Consider the following 25,044-nt stretch of genomic DNA (forward strand, 5'->3'; position numbering starts at 1 on the left):
ATGGGGAAAATACCAGGAAAAAATAGTCATCAGATAAGCCGCACCGGTGGATAAGCCGCAGGGCGCCCGTGAGAAAAAAAAATCGCGGCTAATACGTGTGAAAATACGGTAGTTGCGGGCGCATTCGACACCCAGAGCTAGAGGAATACCGAACACCTCCACTCCCGCATTGAATTCGCGGCACCCATATGCCCCCCCCTCCAAACGGGCCGAGGTTGGTCCCCCCCCCCCCCGAGAAAATCCTAGCGGCGCCCATGCGGTCAAGAAACCGCCGATTTATGCAGCGCTTGAAAAAATTACATTGCGGCCTGGTGTGCGCAACGGACGACACTTGCAGATTTTAAATCTCATGCGGCATAAGAGACGATAGCTCTTGCCCAAATAGACCCTTCGCGGTGATGAAGATCCTACGATATTAGCGCATACCACCGAGTTATGCAGGCGATAGAGGAAAGTGTTCAGATGTGGAACGCAAAACATCCTAGGACGAACTCTGGCGAAGTAAGTCAACGCTGCAGGTTGGATATATTCGCTCATTTCGTCGGGTTCTCACGCGGGGCTGTTGACATCACGAAAAAATCAGCCAATGACGGCGCCTCTTTCGTATTCGCTTATGCGGTGCGCTCGAGAATAAACTGCACACAGTGTGCGTTCAAAATAAAACGATAGACAGATGATATTCGTGAATAAGAAATACAATTATCGTTCTCGTCTATCGCATCTGACTATATGAGAAAATACCATTACGTCAAGAAAGGTGTAAGCGAGGGTACTAGTTCTGGTTGCGCTGTTCCATGGAACAGCGCGTCCAGAGTGACATGTCGGACGAAAGTCGCCGTCCGTGTGCCCGCGAAGGTAGTATGTAACATGGTGTGGCGTGAAACTATTCGACACATCGTTCGACGGGTCGTACATTTTCTAGAATATATTATTATGACTTTGATCGTATGAATCGCTACTCTGTGTGGAGGATAAGACCAAAAAAGTTATTTTGCGAACGCACGATCGATCTGCACTCTAAAAGCTGAACTTCACCACATAGCACACTCTGCGCCAACCATTGCCACGAATGATAGGGCTATCGCTTCTCATTCGAAGAGAGAGGTGGGCGTACGCCTTTTTGTGTCAATTTGAGTATATGATAATTGACACAAGAAGGCGTACGCCTCCTTCTCTCCTCGAATCAGATGCCATAACCCTATCATTCCCTATCATTCCGACATATCGGTGTCCAAAGGCAATGGGCGATAGAGACGATGAGTTCGTGGTCATTGTTTCTGAACAGATTGGTCAAATGCAGCATCAAAATTACGAAAGACACATTCACGGAGACACACTGCGCGCCAAGGCGTCCGCGGTCCTTTACGGGACTTCGTCGTCCCTTATGCGTTGCCTGAGTTAAACACAAAATATGCCATAGCTCTCGTAAAACTTACCTTCTCCAGTCTTTATCCAATTTTAGTTGACATAGCTTCGACAGTTCCTGCACGATGTCATCTCTGGTCACACGGCTACGTTGAGTACGTTGTGCCAACAGACTAGCTGCAAGATGCAGAACTTCTACTCTGATGTCAGAAGCTTCGTAGAACTGTATATCTTCACCATCGAAAAGCTCTTCAACCAGTGCTTTATGGGACTCTTTGGCCTCTTGCTGGCCACGTTCTGCAAGCTAAAGAAAATAGTGCCACAAATCTTACTAACGAACTGGTAAATACCCGCAAGGGCCTGTCTCAGCTGTGCTGCGGTCGCACCATGGCACTGGTAAATGATAGAAACTGCTGCAGAAACTGCTGCTGGGGGGGGGGGGGGGGCACTTAGATGTTTGCAAATGCACATTTACATTGTGTCAGACATTCACACGTTTACATTGCGTTAAAACATCACAATGCTCCCATTTGGCTTTTACGAAGGCGACTTGAAGGGTGTGGGGTGTGGTCAGGTACATCTCCGTCATCGGTATTCCGTTATGCCTCTGTTTTTCAATTAGAAGATGAAGAACTGAGCGATGTATGTATGTATGTATGTATGTATGTATGTATGTATGTATGTATGTATGTATGTATGTATGTATGTATGTATGTATGTATGTATGTATGTATGTGTGTGTGTGTATGTATGTATGTATGTATGTATGTATGTATGTATGTATGTATGTATGTATGTATGTGTGTGTGTGTGTGTGTGTGTGTGTGCATGCATGCATGCATGTATGTATGTATGTATGTATGTATGTATGTATGTATGTATGTATGTATGTATGTATGTATGTATGTATGTATGTATGTATGTATGTATGTATATATGTATGTATGTATGTATGTATGTGTGTGTGTGTGTGTGTGTGTATGCATGCATGTATGTATGTATGTATGTATGTATGTATGTATGCATGCATGTATGTATGTATGTATGTACGTACGTACGTACGTATGCATGATGCATGAATGCATGTATGTATGTGTGGGGGGAGGGGTATTGCGGACTGCGTCATCAATGGAACCGCCGCAGCAAAGTCTACCTCAATGTCACACAGATCAGTGACTGTGGAGGGAACGACCTGTCTGTTGCTCGAGGCATCGAACCCCGTCCTTACCCTGCGACTAAACTGGGTATCCTCCGTCATCACCGAACAGGATATCCGAGCTGCCTTTGTCAACTACGGCAACGTGGAGGAAGCAAGTAAAGTCACCTGGTCAGGTCCAGAGGTTGGCCATGTCGGCTCCCTGTCTCGCTCTGTCAAGCTCCGTTTGAAGAGGGACATCACGCCCACGGACATCGCGCATCTTATCTTCATTAGAGGCTGCCAAGTGTTGGTGTTATACAAAAACAGACCCCAACTGTGCCTTCGATGTAAACGATTGGGTCATATTCGCCATGACTGCCGCACTCCACAGTGCCCCAGCTGCAAGCGCTTCGGTCATGAGGCTGCTCGCTGTCCCCGGACCTATGCTGCTGCGATGACAGCTGCTTCTACTGTGGAGGATCCTGACACGGATCTCCTGGGGGCTAGTGACCATGGCTTGCCTGCGCTTCTACCCCATGAGCCCGGTTCCCTGGATTTGGCAGCTCGTGCAGGTGATGCTGCTCTGGACGCTGCATCCTGTACTCCCGGTACTAATGTCGAAGCTGCGCCCGCAATGCGCGACCTTGCGGGGACGGAGCTGATGACTCTGGCTCTCTTACCTGGGCGGATGCCATGGATTACCATGAGCATTCCTCTAAGTGGAACCCCAGGTCGCCAGCTGGTGCCTCCGTCAAGACACTCAGGACTGATTCCTCCAGCGCTGTCCCTGAACGTTCGAGCGCTACTCTGCTTAATGTGGACCAGGTGCCTGGCATGGAAGAACCCGCGTCGGAAGGTGGAAGCTCTGTGACTCAGTGGACTACGGTAGGACTACGGTAGCCGCAGGCACAGTCATGGCTCTTAATCCCGACATATTCTTTCCCACGATGTCACCCCTGACGACGCCCAACCCTGTTCCGCCCTACCGACTGATCTGCCTTATTCACGTTATTGGACACTGCTTCCACCTTCACCAACCTGCCACTTGCCCCCTGTTGTGCGTTCTCTGCAGCTGTGGCTTTATTATCTGCACTGGCTTTGACTTAACCCCTCTTATGCATGACTCCACCGCCTGCAATGACAACCAGTAGCGGACTCCGCTGCGTAGCAGTCTCGTATCTGTCGACGGCCATATTTCAATGGAACGCGAGGAGTCTGCAATCTAAAGCATCTGACTTACGTAAGCTTGTCCTCTCATATGTGTGTCCGAAAGCCGGGTACCCGCCACCTTCCGTGTGTCCGGCTACACAACCTTCGTCTCCCGACCTCATGAAGAGCGCAATTTGGCAGCAATCTTTGTCCGCTCCGATCTACCTGTTATCGGCCGACCACTGCAACCTGTTGGTACGGGCGAGTATGTCAGCTGCACTGTACGTCCTGCGTCCATGAACGTCGCTGTCGTTTCGCTATACCTGCCACCTGCGTCTACTTATAATGTGCACCATCTTGAAGACATACTTACCAACCTCCCCCCCTCCCTATATTCTGTGTGGGAATTTCAGCACGCAACACGAACTTTGGGGCAGCACGCACTGTGACTCTCGGGGGTCGTCAATTGTCGGCCCTGTTCGCACGAATGCGTCTCTGCGTCCCTAGCGACGGATCCTCGACGTTCATTCAACACGACGCCTCTCGTCATGCTTGGATCTCACCGTTGTGTCATCATCCATAGTGCGACGTTTCTCTTGGCAGACCGTAGCCGACGCACTTGGCAGCGACCACCTCCCTGTCTTGATTGGAATCTCTGGTGTGCAAGGTTCCCATCAAGCGAGTCCTGTTAAGTCTACGAACTGGGCCGCGTTCCGCTGCACCGTTAGGTCGGCCCTTGCGAACCAGCCAGTCGGGACTGCACCCATCTCTGTCTTTTGTCGAACCGTAGTAGATGCTGTGAAGGGCGCTTCTACTGAACGACGCCTTCCCGCTTCTTTCTCGGCAGTAGATGCTGAATACGAGAAGATTGCGTGCTGTCCGTCGCCGCGCTGAACGCAAGGCTGGCCGCACTGGTCTCCGCTGCCACCTTGTTCAAGCTCGACGAGTCCAGAAACTCATACACCGTCACTTGGTTAAACTTGCCGTTACTCGCTGGCGCCGGTTTGCAACATTTCTGTCTCCGCGCACACCGCTATCAAAAATATGGAACATATGGAACGTGATTAAGGGGCTTTCGACACCAGTGGCCCAGCGGCACCCATTTCAAGCCCTCGCAATTGCCAACGCTCACTCGGAACGTCAGGTTGCGAATGACTATTGTGCCATCCTCACCACAGCGACCGGGCCCGCCATACCACTATCAGCGGATTCGTCGACTCGTGCTATCACGGTTGTCCTGGGCTCTTCGCAGGAGCCTTCTCTGGACGCTCCCTTCTCGTCCCATGAATTAGACACTGCGCTTCGGATATCCCCGTCTCATACTTCTCCTGGGCCTGATAGCATTTCCTACAAAGCTCTCCAGAATCTCCTCCAGTGTGCCCGCAGCGCACTGTTGACGATCTGCAACCGTTGCTGGCGAGATGGAGTATTCCCACATGATTGGAAGCGTGCTATGGTGGTGCTTCTGTTGAAGCCTGGCAAATCCCCGCACGCTCTGGACGCCTTTCGCCCAGTCGCTCTTACCAGTTGTGTCGGGAAGGTCATGGAGCGCATGGTGTACGCCCGGCTGAACTGGCCCTTCGAAAGCACACAATTCTACCCTGAGGTAATGGTCGGATTCCGCCAAGGAAGATCAGCTACCGATAATGTGATAGCTCTCGTTTCCTCTGTGCAACAGGCGAAGTCGGAGGGGCTCATTGCTAATCTTTTTCTTGACGTCGCAAAAGCCTACGACAGTGTTCTTCACAGCGTAGTAGTAGCATCGCTTCAGGAAGCCGGGCTGGGTGGTTGCACACTCTCATGGCTACGCGATTTTCTTTCGGAGAGATCCCTATTTGTCCGTACGCGAGAGAGCGATAGCGCCACGTTCCCTGTGCGCCGCGGGGTTCCGCAGGGCAGTGTTCTAAGCCCCTCTAGCCTCGCTGACATTTCTGTTTTATTTTATTCACTCTATTAAACATATCCCTCCCCCCTCTGTTCAATGTCATCATAGCGCACCTGCCCCTTGAACTGCCTAACCATACCCACATCACCATATACGCGGATGATATTTGCATATGGACTTCTGCTGTGCGGCGGGATACCATGCAACGCCGCTTACAATCTGCTCTAGACGCTACTGTGTCATATCTCGCTGATCGAGGACTATCGGTATCGCCAACTAAAACCGTGGCTCTGGCATTCATGCGGCGCTCATTCTGCAGCTACCCCCTCTTCTTGACAGGATCAAGACTGCCGTTCGTTCCCGTGTGCAAGCACCTTGGCGTCATCATTGATCGGGGTCTAACATGGTCTCGAGAGAATTACTGCCCTCTGTGCCACCACAGGCTTTTATATTAACGCGCTGCGCCGCCTCTGTGGGTCCTCATGGGGTCCTTCCTGCACCGACCTCCTCCAAGTACACACCTCTCTCATTATGGGCATTTTACGCTACCGCTTGCCTGTGTTGCACGGTATTTCCCCCGTCAAGGAACGGCAATTGCTTAATCTTTAAGCTCGTAGCCTGCGCACTTGCTTGGGAATCCCGAAGACCACGGAAACTCTCTCTGCTATCGCCGAAGCGCGGGTTCCTTCCGTACTCATCATCCGGGACATGGCAACCTCCAAATTTACACACGCTGTCTTGTCCGGCACCCATGTCACCACCTTCGTGATGTTACGCAGCATTGCCCTGCTTCTGCGTACGGCCAAGCTGTTGTGCGCCTACAAGGACAAATCCCACTATCGCATACCTTGGTCTCCTATACGAAGCTACTGTGGACCTTAAGTCTGCCCCCGTGCACACGTCCATTCCTGGTCTTCTGAAGAAGAGCTATGTCCCAGCTGTAGTGGCATGCCAACTAACGCTGCAACATCTCCACTCCGTGCACTGAAACCGAATGGAGGTTTTCAGTGACGGCTCGGTGGCGTCCGATGGATAATCATCTGCATTTTCCGGTGGTTCCGGTGGATTCCGAGTCACGTTGGCATCTCGCGGAATGCCCTTGCCGATTCTGCGGCCAGGAGTGCTCGTGCAACTGCGCCTCCCACTTCTGTCCTGCTTACGCCGTCTGCCTGCGACTAGCCATTCACCGCTACTGCAGAAATAGCTCTCAGGCCTTTTTTCAAGACGCTGCCAGGACGAACCCTTTTCTGCGCTCGATTGCCCGTTCGATGACCCACACACTAGTAGGCCGCTACCCCAGGGAGGAAGCGTCCTTGCTCCACAGGCTTCGACTGAATGTGGTGCGTACTCCACTGCTCTGTTTAAGATGGGCCACCTTTTGTCACCAAAGTGGCCCACCTGTCACGTCGAAGGTCGAAGGAGACATCCCGCACTTGCTGCTCCACTGCACCCGTTACCGCCAACATCGTCTTATCCTACGGTCGCGCATCACTCGTCTGGGGATTCCTGACTTGTCCCTAGCTACGCTGCTAGGCTCCACACAATATAGTCAGGTAACAAAGCCACTTCTTCAGTTTGTTCGGATCAGTGGCCTTCTGGGAGAACAGTGACCAATTTCGTGTTCGTTTTGCGTTCTGTTTGTTTGTTTTGTTTTTGTTTGTTTTCCTTTCGTTTGTTTACCTTTCGTTTGTTTACCTTTTGTTTGTCTTCCTTTTGTTTGTTTCCCTTTTCGTTTGTTTTTCTTTTTCTGTGTTTTTTATGTGTTATTCTTTTTATTTGTCTTTCCGTCCTTTTTTCCTTTCTTTTCTTTCCTGGGAATAGCAAGCCGCCGTAGCGGTAGCTAACCTTTCGCCTCCAGTTCTTTCTTATATAACAAACATATTCCCCCCCTTAGAATTGGCGGTGATACTAAAGGATGTAAGCGCTATCCTCAGGGAACAAACATTTGATGATCTGAAATCTGTGAAGCAAATTAGGCAGGTGAAATCTGGTACGTCACGCAACAAAGATTCTAGGGCCATAGCCGCCGAACTCCCCAACGTATTTGAAAGTATAACGTATTTGGGTGCCTTCCTGCAACGTAGAGCATATCTTTGAGAAGTAAAACAAATCCAAGCGTATCTGCTTCACGAGCACAAGGAGTGCCGTCTCCATTAAAAGTCTGTTTCAAACCACGATCTTGAGTGGACAGTGCGAATTGTAATTGTAACACGACAAAGTACAGACAACTTCACGGTATTCATACACTCTTGCACATAGCGTACCGTTCGCATATTTATTTATAATAACTCCGACCTGTAACATGCACTTGCACATGTGTAGAGAGGAATTCCGTAACATGTTTCATACTCAATAATGGCGGAGAAGGCAGAGTAAAAGCCCCGTCTGCCGTGTTCTATCCGAGCCCTCCGTTTTGCCATCAGCGCTGCCCACAGATTTTTAGCTTAAAGGGGTTGGGACACTTTCACAGATGTGGTACATTACATCATAGACGCGTAGTACTGCACGCTGAAATACTGAAGAAAAACTAATTATATCTTCTGTGTCTCATACTTAGCGAGATACAAGCCCTCGAACACACTCGCGAACAAAGCGCCGACGTCAGAGAGCTCAGATATGCGTCCATTCCAATTGGCAGCCGTAAGCACGTGACTTCTCGTGCCTTGCCTCACTGGCGGCGGCGTGCGCATGATGTGAGAGCCGCGCGTGTTTCGGTATGTGCGGTGCCCATTTTTTTTTTTTTTTTTCGCTTCTCTTACTCTTTTCGCTGTGAAACTTTCAATGGAAGTTGATATTGGCGCCGATATAAGAACCGTCTTTTACGTTTATATGGGATAACGTGGGATGACCTTTCATCCCTTTAAGTACTTGATAGTAAATGTCATTGGGCAAGAAAGAAATCATTTCCGTTGAATTAGCTGTCCAATTTATGTCTTACCGTCCGGAGATACTCCTCGTGTTGTCTCCTGATGTAGTTCACAGCGTAATCGCCCCCAATGAAACGGACGAACTGGCATTCGGGATACCAACGGCTGTGTTCAACAAAGGGATCATCGGCGTCTGTCCAATCGGCGTGGCAACCACCACAGTGGAAACAGGTGGTTATGTTGTCTGAAATGAATCCGGAAGTGCAAACATTAAACATTTCAACGCAAGTTTTTTGGAGCAGAATATACATTTTCCGGTCGTCTATCTGGCTGTCCTTAAAGGTGGTGTCCACGAGGAATTTTTAATTGTACAGTTAATGTGATATCCACTTGGAGATTGCTTGCAAGAAAACACCAAAAAAGCTTCGTAAAATTCATTCGTATTTTTTCCCCCATAAAACATCAAAACCATCGAATTCGAAACCAATAGCCAGCTTCCGGTTGAAACGGCCCTTCCCTGCTTCGCCTCTTGACCCTGACGAAATTGGCATTGCCGGCGAGACTTCCAATTACTTTGTCCCGTGATTCGCCACGAGCTCTCGAGTGAGCCAATCAAAACGGCTTTCGAGTGCGCGAACTTTAAACGATAACTATCGCTATGTGTAAGTTCAAGATCGCCGCCCAGGCTGATTGCGATCCGATACCACCTAAACAGTGGCGTAGCCACGGGGGGGGGGGGGGGGGGGGGGGCTAGGGGAGGTTCGAGCCCAAACTTTCTCCAAAATGGAGGATGGTGCTTGAAACGGCGAAGGGGAGATTTTGTGACAAAAAATTTTAACTTTCGCTCCGCCATCATAATTTACTCGAAAATGGGATGCTTCGTCGCTAAACCTAGGCCTAGTTCAGACCGTGATCCCAAGAAAAGCAAGAAGGACGACCCATACGTAGGATTTTGCATTATATAATTGAATTTTATTTATACATACATCTTTGCAAATTTTTGATGCGATCTACTTACACTATGCAATTTAAAACCTCTCGCAGTCGTCTGCTACGAGGAATCGATTGTTCCGCTCTCCTGACCAATCACTTGTGCCAACAACCATTTCTGCAATTCTGAGCCTTCCCAACATGCCTCTCCCCATGCAGACGGCGTTGATGAAAGTGGGCGCAAAATCCGCCGTTTTGATCTCTCACCAGCGATATCCGTTTCAATCCAAATCCATCAATTTTCTCCAAAATGATGGCACCCAGTAAATATGGGTGAGGTATATAAGTATGGATGGATGTAATAATAGACAACTGTATTTCGACCTGTGATTGGCTATATGCCTCAAAAAGTGGGTGTAGCCTCAGGTATAGGCCGGTCCCATTAATGGCCAGACTCCCTTTTAATATACGACACTGTTTTACTAGAAGATTAACAATATTAAGTGTTCTCTGTCACATGCATGTCCTTTTCTGCTGTGCAATTACAAGCTGTTGTTAATGTACGCCGTCAACAAAAACTGCATGTCTGCTGCTTTGCGCTGCCCATAAAGAAGCAATGAGGTGATATTTAACGTGGCCCGGAACCTTCGCACTCATCTGTCCAACTGTACATCAGGAGCCACCATGCAAAATATTTTAGCTCTGCGCTGTATACTGCCACTGCACAATCAAATTTACGGGAACAATCGCAGAACTTCAACCAGCATTTTTTTTAAAGCGAAAAAACACTTCTTTAACGCACTTTAGGGTTTCGGTAGTGTAGTGTCAGTGGAGAGGAGCATTTTCACTCTTGCGATGCGTTAGCTCTCCCTGGTATGTAAACTGCGCCTCGTATGTTATTGCGCACCTCGGCAGATAAGAAACGTCTCTGCGGGCGGTGATCTAGCAGGTTGTAAGGTCTTCATGATAGCGGTTTCCAAAACACGATAAGCCCTCATTTGTTTGAAGTGGCAGGCATCCTGTTATGGATCTTTCTTTTGACAGCTTCCTCTATTGTATTGTTTTCGTTGAGCACTTGCGACCTGCTGAAACCCCCTATTGACAGCACAGTGCGTTTCGTTATATCGTCAATACCACCTCCGACACCACGCAGTTACAGTTTAAACGACGTGATCACGACGATTTTTGATGTGTGCGACGGCATCGTTAGCGGTACGATGGAGACTCTCAAATTCACTGAGAACGATGAAGTAGGCCTCATTCTCCGTCTATGGCTCCGGTTTGTTGGTAACGTAGCGGGTCGCACCGCTAAAATAGAGGCCGCTTCGCTACGTGCCATCAAACTCTCAGTTTGGACAGGGTTTCATCAACATGAAAACGGCCGCCACCATGATGTCAAAAAAAAGAAAAAGAAAAAAGAGAAAGGGAGAGAGTGAAAACGGGTGTCACCCGCAAACACGTTCACTATCCTCTCGTCTAGGCCAACGCCATGAGCATTCATAAATTGCAAGGCGCGACCTACAACAAGGTAGTGTGCTCCTGTCGTAAATCACAACCGCAACACCTTGTGCATGTTGTCATGTCTGATGATCCGTGTGAGACACGCAGATGCATGTCGTTCCGCACGTGCCAAGAGAGCAGAGCGGCTGGTGTCGAACTTTGCGCTATGCAAGGAAAAAATGCGGTCACTCCACGGCATCTGCCCATCAAAACGGTGCGAGAAGCTGGAGACATGTGTGCAATCGAGAGCACTATCAAGTAGAACCATCATTGTCGCTGTCTAACTCTCGCCAAACATTTCACGAGACAACATGAAACTCTTCCTCACTTGGAATCGTGGGCGCCATTGAGGGGGAGCAAGGGGGCACTTGCCCCCCCCCCCCTCAGACCTTTTTTGTTTTTTTCGTGACTTCGCCAGAGCCCTGCCGACGTTGTGAAGACTGTACGTCTCTGAAAGTTCCCGCCGTAGTTCTTGTATTTTCGTTCCGCCACCCGCAAAGAGGACACGACCTGTCTTACATAATGTGGGACTGTGCAGTGACGCCCGGGTCGGAGATCTTGCCCCTCCCTGAAAAATTTCCTAGCGGCGCCGCTGCTTGGGCTCTCCTGTCATGAGCTCCGAAAACGCAACTAAAGTTTCCCGAGCTGAAAAATGTGCACTGTACCGTCGTGCCGCTCATGGTGTGTCCTGCGGATACCTTATCATTATCAGAAACGGCAACAATGGGTGGTTTATCGACTATATGAAGGAGACGTTCAATGTGGACATCGTGGGTGATGTGAATGTACCGACCAGACGCAACGGTGCAATGAGAGCCTGTGGTTTCGCGAGAAGTACGTGCGACTACCCACAAACCCGTTATCTGCATCGCTATAGAACTGAAGATCACCCAGACGAAGAGGAGTCGTCTGAGTGATCGTGTATGGTGATGCGGTTCATGGCCTAAGGAATGAACATCGAGTTTTAGCACATCGGGAGCTCTCAACGGCAACCTTGGGAAAATATGATAAGTCAATCGGCTTACGTCACGTTGCCGATCTTTGTTTGGACAGCTTCCTTTATCGTGTCGTTTCTGTGGAGTGGTGCCAACCTGCTAAAGCTCCCGAACGTATGCTTCTCTCGCAAACAAAACGGAGTCATTGTTCTTCATTTACTGCAATGCTAATAATGCTATCGCATTTCATACGAAGCAGTGCGCCAAAGGGTACAGCCAATTTTTATTATCGATGATTTTGTGATGATGTGATGTACCCTCCTTCCTCCTCCTGGGATGAGGAACCTTTTTTTTTAGGAGATGAAGATGTGGTTGGTAGTTTTGCTAGCACATGGTTGTTAGTACCGAGGGATAGAACAAGGAAAGTCATGTGACACATTTGTTTTTCTCCTTGTCGCAGGGAGCACTGTGGTGGCCCTTTCTCTCTACTGCATTTTTTTTTCTAAGGGGGAATACGCGCTTCTTACCAGAGTCACAGAATGACCACCAAATATCTTATTTCCGGTGGCTATTTCCTCGCGTTATGTTTGTAGAACTGCTTCTGAATTCAGCAACGGTACCAATGCCATGTGGTCATCGCGCACGAACTTCTCACTTGTAATTATAAATCTCATTTGGGCAGCGATCCAGGAGGCTGCTGGTGCGTCCATAAGGTGGCGCATTTGAATTGCAATATGACGCCATTTATTGCAATTGAACAAACGAAAATATTTCCGTACGTTATAAAATTGTGTCCACAGTTAGCGCTTACTCACTGTATATTAGGTGCACACATATTGCATTGCACGTCAGAATATTCAGGTGAAAAATACTTGTTTTTATACATGTCCCATTAAACGGGAGACCTCGACGTCGACCTGTAACGCCAAATGAGCACGAGCCTCTGCTATTCGTATTAGTCCTCGTAGGCACGTGTCCTCTCACGTGCCCATTACGCTGGACATGACATCTACCAAAAGGGGCACAGCCGCACGAGTACCGATTTTTTATATCTGTGGTACCAGTTTTGCTTTTTAACTTGGAATGCAGGTTCAGGGAGGATATGTTTAATAGTGAAAAAGAAAAACAAAGGGAAAGGTTAGCCATGCTAGAGGCTTCAGTGGCAGGTTTAGATCATTTCACATAACAGCCCTTTATGGGTTAATCCGAGTGAAAGCGGAAGGAAATATCACAACCCGGGTTAGTGTCGGGTATGAAAACTGCTTACCTGTCGCGTAAAGCCCTGCGTAGCAGAGACCGCCCCGTATGCTTCTGCAAATGCCTGAAGCATTCCCGTAGCTCTTCAGTCGACGTGTGGTGTCTTTCCATTCACCATTCTTCGGTGGGTAACATTTTAAGAACAAGTCCAGTTCGTTTGGTAGGAACCGGAAGTCGTCTGGGACAGTACTTGGGGTTACCCCACGGAGTCTAGAAATGTAATTGTGACGAGTCAGTAAGTTTGCAAACTACACCCCGACACAACATCAGAGATATATATTTGCCAGTGGTAGTCCGCGAATGGAGAGCGTATAGATTGTGCTTCCATAGGATAACATTATTACGTCTTCTTCTCTATTGCTCTGAGAACTATCTTGATAATATGTAGGCTCTGTCATAATCCATGTCACGCATTTTGTCATTCTCAAGTAACTTAATATTCTTCTGTCTTCTTATCTAGTGTGTAGTATTTCGCTAACTCTTTTCATAACATGTATAGTAGTGATACTGTCTCTGACTAGGAACTCACCACTCCGTCATCTAATGCCCCCTTGGGGCCTTCGACGTACGCTAAATAGACAAATAAATAAATATCTTGGCTGACGAAGAACACCTTATTTGTAAAATTCCGTCGTCGTTTATCAGCCTGTCGGGGTTTGTGCATAAAAATGGAAACTCAACATCAACAACCAGTTCGCATTTCTTCACGTTGAGATGTGGGAATTTTAGCTGACATGCAGACGTGGTCGAGTCCGTATTGCACCGATAGGTTGTTTGTCAAGCTTTACGGATACAGTACTTCGTTTATAGGGTTCTTCATTTTCGGGTTAAACCTGATTTTTCACTATATTTGCACCCCGAACCAATTTTCTAAAATTCGGGCGTAGCCCGGTTTCTCCCCGAATTCCGCGGGACTTTCAACCTCATATGGCTTCACAGTGACTCAGGAAAGGGGTGAATGCTTATCTTGTGTTGAATCTTGTGTTAATGCTTAGCTGACACTGACATATGTTTTCTTTTTTTTCTTCTTCTTCTTTTGCTTTCTTTTTATAGCAGCAATGTAATATGTGTAAGAATGTGTTGTAGCATGTAGTACTGTCTTATGTAATGTTGAATGTAATTTTTACGTGTAATAATGTTTCCCCACATGCTTATTTTATACATCATTGATTATTTATAAGGATCGATTTACAGGGCCTGCCCTCCCGGTCCTTTATTCGCTCATATATATGTTTTTGATGTTTTCAATGAACTATTGAACTATTGAATCACCTTAATTCTTAAAGTAGCACGGAAGTCATTTTTAACACTCTGTTTTCTTCCTATAACACTGTTAAGTTCACTCTTAGAAAAAAAAAAGGGAGTCAAATGGTGCACGGACACCCTCGCGAACGGAGAGGGCGTTGCAGCGACCCCCGTCCATGATCGTATTTAATGAGCGGTGTTGCGTGCACTCCCTTCATGGAGGGGTGTTTGCCTCACTCCCCAATGTTTATGGCGAGGTTCTTCCTGATTATATGCAACAATGAAGCCTCGTAGTTTTATTCATTTGTTAAAATTATCGAGACACACCTGCAACTAATGAAAGAAAAGATGAACAAGCCTGTGTCTGAAACGGCCAAAGTAGTTGTCGGCAGAGGACATTTACATTTCGCAAGTGCTGACTGTGCAAAAAAAGGCGTTGGTGGCGGATATCCGTGGAAAGTGTCCCACATTACATACTGAGGAACAGCTAGTGCAACTTTCCAAGCATGCTCGTGCCTACATCTTGTTTTCTTGTGCTCATAAAGATGCCGCCTCTACAATGCGGTCTTTCTTGTTATAATTATATTTAACACTCGGATCGGCAGTTTGATTCGAGGGAAAATGTCCGTGGAAATACTCTCTAATGACAAGGGAAGCGGCAGGTCAAGTAAGAAACGCGGTGTCCGATAGAAAGGGATATCTGTTCTGTAAAGTTAAGTGCTAAGAGGCGTAATGTCCGTTAGCGTTACGAAAGTGTTTCGCTCCTTTGTACTCTGGGTGCGAGTCTTAAATTTTGGGTCGTATAATACTGCAATCCCAATGACGGTCTCTAGGGGATGTTCCGCTTCGATAGTTCTGTGGGACTATCTAGATTCTTGAGCAATACAGGGACGAAGGGCCACTGCACCTGTTGGCGTTTTGGGGCCAGGGAGTCTTTTTTTTTTGTAACGTGGTGCAACGGAGATCAGTAGCCAAACAATAATAAAAAAAAGAAAGACCAATGAAGTAACATCACTTAATGGGAGAGTGGAAAACAGTGTGCTTAGTGTTCTCTGTAATGTGCTTGGATATAGGGCAGTCAAGGGGACACCTGCAGGAAGGGTGTCAGTGGGACACCCCCAGGGAGGGGAGCCGAGGGGACTGCCTCAGAAAGGGAACACCCCTAGCAAGGGAGTCAAGAAAACACCCTTACTAGGGGAGTAGCGTGAACACCACAAAGGGAGTCATATGTGTGACGAGCGTGAACACCCCCGAGGGAGTTTCCCATACTCCCTTTTTTCTAAGAGTGTTGGCCAGTAAGATGCACCATGCGAAGTAATTCACACCACAGAGTCATAATTATCGCAGCAATTGAATTTAAAGTACGCCGCAAGAAGCGACCGTGCGCAACGGTGGTGAAGGGCAGTACCAGCCTGTGATCTGCCTGGAACCTCGCGCTGATGCTATCAGGAGAACGCTCGCTGACTGGTCTAGAGAAATGTCTGCTATTTCACTGTCACCTGCTACTCGGCTGTTCGGAATTCTTAAAAAGCCATTCTTCTGGCTCGGTAATGATTCGGCCGCTCCTTCTATCCCCATTTCTCCGGGAGAACTGGCAAAACTGGTTTACGGCGGCAAAGGGACAAGGCGCTGACCCCACTGACCGGCGAACCAGAACGAGTTCCCCTAATAACGTCATCGGTGACGTGGCATCATACCTCTTCATCCTCGTTATTCCTGGAGTGGCAAGTTAAGGGTGAACGCGCGGAGCCATGTTTATGTGAGTATTTTTTTTTCTGGGAAACAAATTGCACACATCAAAACATTTCGTGCTATCCGGTAAAATGACACACACGCTTTCATCAGACCTCATAATCTGAAATTTCTTTGGGTGGCCCTCTGTGCTCCTTTAAGGACCCATGTCAGTCACCCCCTAGGTAGTACCTAAGGTCTATTAGTAAGGTGTTCGAAAAATTAGTGTTCTTGAGGCTTGAATTCTTTTTCGAAAAACATTAATTACTACATCCATTCCAGTTCGGTTTTCGCCCGGGGAAATCCACAACCTTAGCGTCGGTAAATGCCACTGAAAAGATTAATATCGAAGGAAAACTACTTACCATGAGCATCTTTATCGACTTGACAAAAGCTTTTGATTTAATTGATTATCAGATCCTGCTTAAAAAACTTGAGAGGTATGGTATACGTGGCTTAGCTTTGAACTTATTAACAAGTTATTCGGAAAACCGGAAACAATACGTATCACTCAGCTTCTCTAATTCTTGCATTAGAGCACTGACAACAGGCGTCCCTCAAGACTCTATTTTGGGACCTTTCCTATTTCTTATCTATGTTAATGAATTACATGATTACCTACATGAAGACGGTTTCCTTTACGCAGACGACACTAACATTTTTATTGACGCTTCTAACACTACGAGCTTGTTTGCAAAGGCAAATAACGTTTTACGTCGGTTCTCCATCTGGCTTCCTGCAAACAAACTGGTTCCAAATATTGAGAAGACTACATACGTAATGTGTCGCCCCCGACAAAAATATTTGAACCTAGACCAGGAAAAGCTATACTTCGCAGGTCGCCCTCTCAGCAGAGTCTTTTCAGTCAAATTTCTCGGCGTTATTTTACATGAAAACCTAGCATGGAATGATCATGTTAAGTTTGTCCGACTTAAAATCTCCTCCGCTTTGTTCGCACTTTCTAAGTTAAGACAATTTCTTTCTATTCAGGCGCATCTAATGGTTTACCATGCTGTAGTCCACTCCAATATTTCGTACGCCTCTGGAGGTCTATGGGCTGACTTATCCCTCCACCCTTCTTCCTATTTTACACTCCCAAAGGAGGGCCCTGAGGGTTATGTTGTTCATACCCCCTTGCGAATCAATAGCGTTTGCGTTTCAGTGTTTGTCAGTACAAGATATTTATTCTCTTGTTAAGCATAAAATCGCACTTTTCATGTAAAGTTGATCCATGGGGCTATCACGAACCACTTGATCTCTCTCAATCGTGTTCATACATTGTACAGCCTACGTCATCAGCCTGACATGCTTCAACTTCCTCCTTCACGTACAAATTATGGAATATTTTCAATGTCTCTCTTTGGTTCCAAGGTATGGAATTCCCTACCTTTGCATATCAGAACCCTGTCTTCTTTTTTTCAATTTGAGAGATATTCCCGTCTATATCTATCGCAATGGTAGTGGGACACGAAAGCTGTATGATTTAGTAATGCTGTCCTCCTTTCTTTCTCGGCATAAGACACCCTTTATATGACTTATGCAATTGCGTTATCTACGTCGGTAATGCTCTTTGCTTACTACAGGTTGCACCATAATGTTTCACTTTCCTTGTCAATGTATTTTTGTCAATTGTATGTCAATGTTTTTTTTCTCTTGCTTTCCCACAAGGCTTGTTATATTCATGTACTTCTGTGTATCTACTGCTGCGTCTGTTATACAGGGTACGCCCTCATAGTCCCATTTGTAACTCATTGAAACTCAGAAAGAGTAAATAAAACCTGAGGCCGGCATTTTTTGACACCTGTCGGAGTTCCGTTGTTCATCCCTGCAATCATCGCAGCTTGACTCACACGATTTTAGTTTTAACCGGAAACACCGGACAACGTAAAACACATGACAGGACACGTCCGATTCTTCCGCTCCTTCATCACAGGTATCTGTTTTTATCTTCCGTGTGTGCGTATTTGTTTGATAGAAAATTTCACAACATGTAACTTCATCATGGCATCCTCAATCTGAAGAGTTACATTTGTGATCGTTTAGTACTCTACTTCGATACTTTTTATCATGTACTCAGTAACTTAAATACGCTTCTTCGAGCATCCTGTACAAGCCTGTTGTTTGATAACGCCGTGGAAGGGTGACGACAGTATTGTTTACTTAGATCTCTGCGCTAAGCCTGATAAAACACCTGCAAGGATAGCCTGTACATGTACTTGTTACAGCCGCAAATAAACCGTGTGAGCGTATCTACTGCTTTTACAACTAGAGATACCAAGTTGGTGAATCACCTAGGTGAAAGACCGTGCAATCACCATTGCGACTGACGGCGCCTTCCCAAGCAACACAATGTACTGAAAGTCGAGTGAAATAGGGGTGGACGGTATGTGTCTTATCAATGTTCACGAGTTTCACCCCCCCCCCCCCCCCGGAGTCTGTTCAAGGCATTTCATCTACACGTTCACCACCAGCGGCATGGCCGAGCGCGTCAAGGCGTCCCGCTCGTTGATGGTAGCCAAGGTCGTGCCGAAGACTGGGTGGTGGTGGGTTCGAATCCCACCTCTGGCTGTGCTCTCTGAGGTTTTCCCTGGGTCTTCCGAAGACTTTCCAGACGAATGTCGGCACAGTTCCGCATGGAGTTGGCCCAGGACGCATACTAACCCCCCGTCCCCTCCTTCCTGCTGTCCTCTCTCCATCTCTCCACATCTGTACGCCGCTCATACCCACAGTTGTTTCGCGGTGCTAACACGAAATCAACAAAAAAAGAAAAAATAATACCTGTCCACACCTATTGCACTCGACTTTCAGTACATTGTGCTGCTTGGACTGCTTTTGATGTGCTACTTTGCACATAACTAAACATAAAAAAAAGAAGACGGTTCAGAACATCTGTTTAACATGGTTTTTGTTTTTTGCAGTAGCTTCCAGAAGGCGCGCACCTCACCTTAGTGACGTTAGGTCAGTTTAGGTTTGACAGATTGGGGGGGGGGGGGTCATCAGAAACATCAGAAAAAAAAAAGACTGGCTTTTCGTGCAGTCGACTGCACTTCCTGAGTGCAACTGCACAAAGTCTATAGCTTTTGTCTGTTAAATAAATGCTGTCAGCCGTTTAGTTTTTTGTTTCTTTTTTCGTTGCTTTTTTGTACCGCCTGCGTCGAGAGCTTGACATTGTTCTTTATACGGTTTGCGTTGCACCTAGGTCAGCCTGACCTAGGTGCAATGTGACAACTGGCTCAAACAAAGACAACTGACTCAGTTGTCATTTCAACTATTTCAATGATATTAACAGTAAGCTATCATCCTCTCTCAGACAGCCTCGCGCGCGCACACACACACAAACACATACAAAGAAGGTTGCCGCGGTAAAGAACATCGCCTGTAGCCGTAAAATCCTAGTTTCGAGCTGCACCTATAATGGAATAGGGGATGTATACAGGGTGTTTCACGAAAATCCCCCGGCTGAATAATTCGTGAACAGGTGGCGCTATCGAAAAAAATTCTGTTTGGTAAAGATCCCTGGGACATCGACTATGAATTGAGTAGTGAGCGGCTCATTTGCATATACGCTCACTAATTAGACAAACATCTTAACTTTTAGCTTTTACTTCGGACGCTTACGGAACCTCTGCTTCACGCATCGGGACCTTCAGCGAAAAATATTGTAAGAAAAAAAAACGCATCGACGATTGGTGATTTTTTTTCCAGTAATTAATCGGTTACGGTTTACATATTTCTTGCGCGGAGCAGTGCACCAATCCGCTCTTTGGATCAGCTATCCGGCTCTCAATTTCGTGTTCATCCGCTTGGTTGACACACGGGGGTGACGGAAGTTTCGGAACAGCCGCAAGAGATGCGTTGATATTCCATCTCAAAGCGACTGGGACACAGCGCAGCCGGTTCTGTCGTTCCGTAGGTCAGATAGCGTGCTACTATCATGGATGATGACGAATGCGCCGCAAGCGCTGTCAACTAGTCCGTACACTCTTAAAAATTAACTACACCACACAGCAGACTCGTAGTCAACCATCATCCCGAATGACAACGTTCTCGCCCGGTTTGTTGAACAGGGGAGGCAGAGCCTTTGTTTTTGTCCATATGAATGGCTCAGTGGTTAGCGTGCTGGCCATGTCACGTCGAGACTGGGAGGTACCCTGGTTCAAATCCCGGTTTCGGCTGTGCTGTTTGGGCTTTTTCCTGGGTTTTCCTCAGACGCTTTCAGACATATATCGGCACAGTTCCCTTAGAAGTCGGCCCAGAGCGCACATTCCCCCGGGGCATCAGTCGTCACGTTGCCCACATGCGTGAGGCCGACAACGGCAAGCCCTATCACCACCACCTGATTTTAAGAGTGTAGAGAAGCAGAGGGAAGACCAAAGCGTCTCCTACGGTCTTGCGGCCGTTCCTTATCTTTTGTCAACCCCGTGTGTAAACCAAGCGGCTGGCAATTTGACTGGCTTTGTACTGGGCTTTCAGAGGTGTCTTATGACACCCTGACGGGAGGCATCACGTGCGACGTGACCTTCTGACGCCATCCGCTCAAACGTTGCCTGCCTGCGTACTACTGATGAGGCCCAGGAAGGCCGAAACAGCTGTCCAGTACTGGCGTGGCGACGTCTGACTTACAAACATATGCTATACGTGCAGCCAAAGAGCTCCGGCTAATTTTTTTCTCCTTATACACTTGACTGGCTTCGCACTGGGCTTTCAGAGGTGTCTTATGACACCCTGACGGGAGGTATCACGTGCCACGTGACCTTCTGACGCCATCCGCTCAAACGTTGCCTGCCTGCGTACTGCTGATGAGGCCCAAGAAGGCCCAAACTGCTGTCCCGTACTGGCGTGGTGACGTGTGACTTACAAACATATGCTATACGTGCAGCCAAAGAGCTCCTGCTAATTTCCCCCCCCCCCCCTTATACACTTGACTGGCTTTGCACTGGGCTTTCAGAGGTGTCTTAGGACATCCTAACGGGAGTCATCACGTGCCACGTGACTTTCTGACGCCATCCGCTCAAACGTTGCCTGCCTGCGTACTGCTGATGAGGCCCAAGAAGGCCCAAACTGCTGTCCCGTACTGGCGTGGCGACGTTTGACTTACAAACATATGCTATACGTGCAGCCAAAGAGCTCCTGCTAATTTCCCCCCCCCCTTATACACTTGACTGGCTTTGCACTGGGCTTTCAGAGGTGTCTTAGGACACCTTAACGGGAGTCATCACGTGCCACGTGACTTTCTGACGCCATCCGCTCAAACGTTGCCTGCCTGCGTACTGCTGATGAGGCCCAAGAAGGCCCAAACTGCTGTCCCGTACTGGCGTGGCGACGTTTGACTTACAAACATATGCTATACGTGCAGCCAAAGAGCTCCTGCTAATTTTTCCCCCCCTTATACACTTGACTGGCTTTGCACTGGGCTTTCAGAGGTGTCTTAGGACATCCTAACGGGAGTCATCACGTGCCACGTGACTTTCTGACGCCATCCGCTCAAACGTTGCCTGCCTGCGTACAACTGATGAGGCCCAAGAAGGCCCAAACTGCTGTCCCGTACTGGCGTGGCGACGTTTGACTTACAAACATATGCTATACGTGCAGCCAAAGAGCTCCTGCCAATTTTTCCCCCCCTTATACACTTGACTGGCTTTGCACTGGGCTTTCAGAGGTGTCTTAGGACACCCTATAACGGGAGTCATCACGTGCCACGTGACTTTCTGACGCCATCCGCTCAAACGTTGCCTGCCTGCGTACTGCTGATGAGGCCCAAGAAGGCCCAAACTGCTGTCCCGTACTGGCGTGGCGACGTTTGACTTACAAACATATGCTATACGTGCAGCCAAAGAGCTCCTGCTAATTTCCCCCCTTATACACTTGACTGGCTTTGCACTGGGCTTTCAGAGGTGTCTTAGGACACCCTAACGGGAGTCATCACGTGCCACGTGACTTTCTGACGCCATCCGCTCAAACGTTGCCTGCCTGCGTACTGCTGATGAGGCCCAAGAAGGCCCAAACTGCTGTCCCGTACTGGCGTGGCGACGTTTGACTTACAAACATATGCTATACGTGCAGCCAAAGAGCTCCTGCTAATTTCCCCCCCCCCCTTATACACTTGACTGGCTTTGCACTGGGCTTTCAGAGGTGTCTTAGGACACCCTAACGGGAGTCATCACGTGCCACGTGACTTTCTGACGCCATCCGCTCAAACGTTGCCTGCCTGCGTACTGCTGATGAGGCCCAAGAAGGCCGAAACAGCTGTTCAGTACTGGCGTGGCAACGTTTGACTTACAAACATATAAATATATATACATATATACACTACAAGCATATATCTATATATATATATAATGCAGGGAAAAAAGCCATTAAATAAACAAGTAGATGACACTAGACGTGTTTGTTATTCAACATTACATATTAAGATGGCTTCTATGGCTGCACGCAGTGAAACAGATACTCATGGAACGATGCGACAGCACCAGAGGACATGTGTTTCGCCGTGTTTGCGGCTCCTCAGCGCTGGGTAGCTGCGCATCGTTCGGAATTGGCAACCAGGAGTCACTCAGCCAGCGATCTACACCTGGGAGGGTGACTGGACACTCCTCAATGCCACAGTTCAAGCCAGTGAATTATAATGCAGGAAAAAGGCCATTAAATAAACAAGCAGATGACACTAGACGTGTCTGTTATTCAACATTACATATTAAGATGGCCTCTATGGCTGCACGCAGTGAAACAGATACTCATGGAACGGTGCGACAACACCAGAGCACACGTGTTTATATACACGGCCGTATATATATATATATATATATATATATATAGATACTCATTGAACGATGCGACAGCACCAGAGGACACGTGTTTCGCCGTGTTTGCGGCTCGTCGGCCCTGGGTAGCTGCGCATCGTTCGGGATTGGCAAACCAGGGGTCACTCAGCGAGCGATATACACCTGGGAGGGTGACTGAGCACTCCTCAATGCCACAGTGCAAGCCAGTGAATTATAAAGGGGGGGAAAAGCCATTAAAAAAATAAGTAAATGATGCTAGACGTGTTTGAAATTCAAACTTACAGATTAAAATGGCTTCTATGGCTGCACGTAGAGAAACAGATACTCATTGAACGATGCGACAGCACCAGAGGACACGTGTTTCGCCGTGTTTGCGGCTCGTCGGCCCTGGGTAGCTGCGCATCGTTCGGGATTGGCAAACCAGGGGTCACTCAGCGAGCGATATACACCTGGGAGGGTGACTGAGCACTCCTCAATGCCACAGTGCAAGCCAGTGAATTATAAAGAGGGGGGAAAAGCCATTAAAAAAATAAGTAAATGATGCTAGACGTGTTTGAAATTCAAACTTACAGATTAAAATGGCTTCTATTTCTGCACGTAGAGAAACAGATACTCATTGAACGATGCGACAGCACCAGAGGACACGTGTTTCGCCGTGTTTGCGGCTCGTCGGCCCTGGGTAGCTGCGCATCGTTCGGGATTGGCAAACCAGGGGTCACTCAGCGAGCGATATACACCTGGGAGGGTGACTGAGCACTCCTCAATGCCACAGTGCAAGCCAGTGAATTATAAAGAGGGGGGAAAAGCCATTAAAAAAATAAGCAAATGATGCTAGACGTGTTTGAAATTCAAACCTACAGATTAAAATGGCTTCTATGGCTGCACGTAGAGAAACAGATACTCATTGAACGATGGGACAGCACCAGAGGACACGTGTTTCGCCGTGTTTGCGGCTCGTCGGCCCTGGGTAGCTGCGCATCGTTCGGGATTGGCAAACCAGGGGTCACTCAGCGAGCGATATACACCTGGGAGGGTGACTGAGCACTCCTCAATGCCACAGTGCAAGCCAGTGAATTATAAAGAGGGGGGAAAAGCCATTAAAAAAATAAGTAAATGATGCTAGACGTGTTTGAAATTCAAACTTACAGATTAAAATGGTTTCTATGGCTGCACGTAGAGAAACAGATACTCATTGAACGATGCGACAGCACCAGAGGACACGTGTTTCGCCGTGTTTGCGGCTCGTCGGCCCTGGGTAGCTGCGCATCGTTCGGGATTGGCAAACCAGGGGTCACTCAGCGAGCGATATACACCTGGGAGGGTGACTGAGCACTCCTCAATGCCACAGTGCAAGCCAGTGAATTATAATGCAGGAAAAAGGCCATTAAATAAACAAGCAGATGACACTAGACGTGTCTGTTATTCAACATTACATATTAAGATGGCCTCTATGGCTGCACGCAGTGAAACAGATACTCATGGAACGGTGCGACAACACCAGAGCACACGTGTTTATATACACGGCCGTATATATATATATATATATATATATATATATATATACTCATTGAACGATGCGACAGCACCAGAGGACACGTGTTTCGCCGTGTTTGCGGCTCGTCGGCCCTGGGTAGCTGCGCATCGTTCGGGATTGGCAAACCAGGGGTCACTCAATGCCACAGTGCAAGCCAGTGAATTATAAAGAGGGGGGAAACGCCATTAAAAAAATAAGTAAATGATGCTAGACGTGTTTGAAATTCAAACTTACAGATTAAAATGGCTTCTATGGCTGCACGTAGAGAAACAGATACTCATTGAACGATGCGACAGCACCAGAGGACACGTGTTTCGCCGTGTTTGCGGCTCGTCGGCCCTGGGTAGCTGCGCATCGTTCGGGATTGGCAAACCAGGGGTCACTCAGCGAGCGATATACACCTGGGAGGGTGACTGAGCACTCCTCAATGCCACAGTGCAAGCCAGTGAATTATAAAGGGGGGGAAAAGCCATTAAAAAAATAAGTAAATGATGCTAGACGTGTTTGAAATTCAAACTTACAGATTAAAATGGCTTCTATGGCTGCACGTAGAGAAACAGATACTCATTGAACGATGCGACAGCACCAGAGGACACGTGTTTCGCCGTGTTTGCGGCTCGTCGGCCCTGGGTAGCTGCGCATCGTTCGGGATTGGCAAACCAGGGGTCACTCAGCGAGCGATATACACCTGGGAGGGTGACTGAGCACTCCTCAATGCCACAGTGC

The 25,044-nt window shown here is 47.8% G+C and overlaps 1 protein-coding gene across 1 annotated transcript in view; it reads right to left on the reverse strand.

Annotated features, from left to right (window-relative positions):
* Window positions 1–25,044, reverse strand: part of LOC135391810 (E3 ubiquitin-protein ligase XIAP-like) — a 235,725-nt gene that overhangs the window by 179,256 nt on the left and 31,425 nt on the right. The window contains exons 4-6 of the mRNA XM_064622281.1: window positions 13,037–13,236; window positions 8,476–8,648; window positions 1,437–1,669 (exon numbers count right to left, since the gene is read on the reverse strand). Of these exons, the coding sequence (XP_064478351.1) occupies window positions 1,437–1,669; window positions 8,476–8,648; window positions 13,037–13,236 (606 nt within the window). The remainder of the gene's footprint in view (window positions 1–1,436; window positions 1,670–8,475; window positions 8,649–13,036; window positions 13,237–25,044) is intronic.

This window comes from Ornithodoros turicata, chromosome 4, assembly GCF_037126465.1.
Source record: "Ornithodoros turicata isolate Travis chromosome 4, ASM3712646v1, whole genome shotgun sequence".
In the NCBI taxonomy this organism is placed as follows: Eukaryota; Metazoa; Arthropoda; class Arachnida; order Ixodida; family Argasidae; genus Ornithodoros; species Ornithodoros turicata.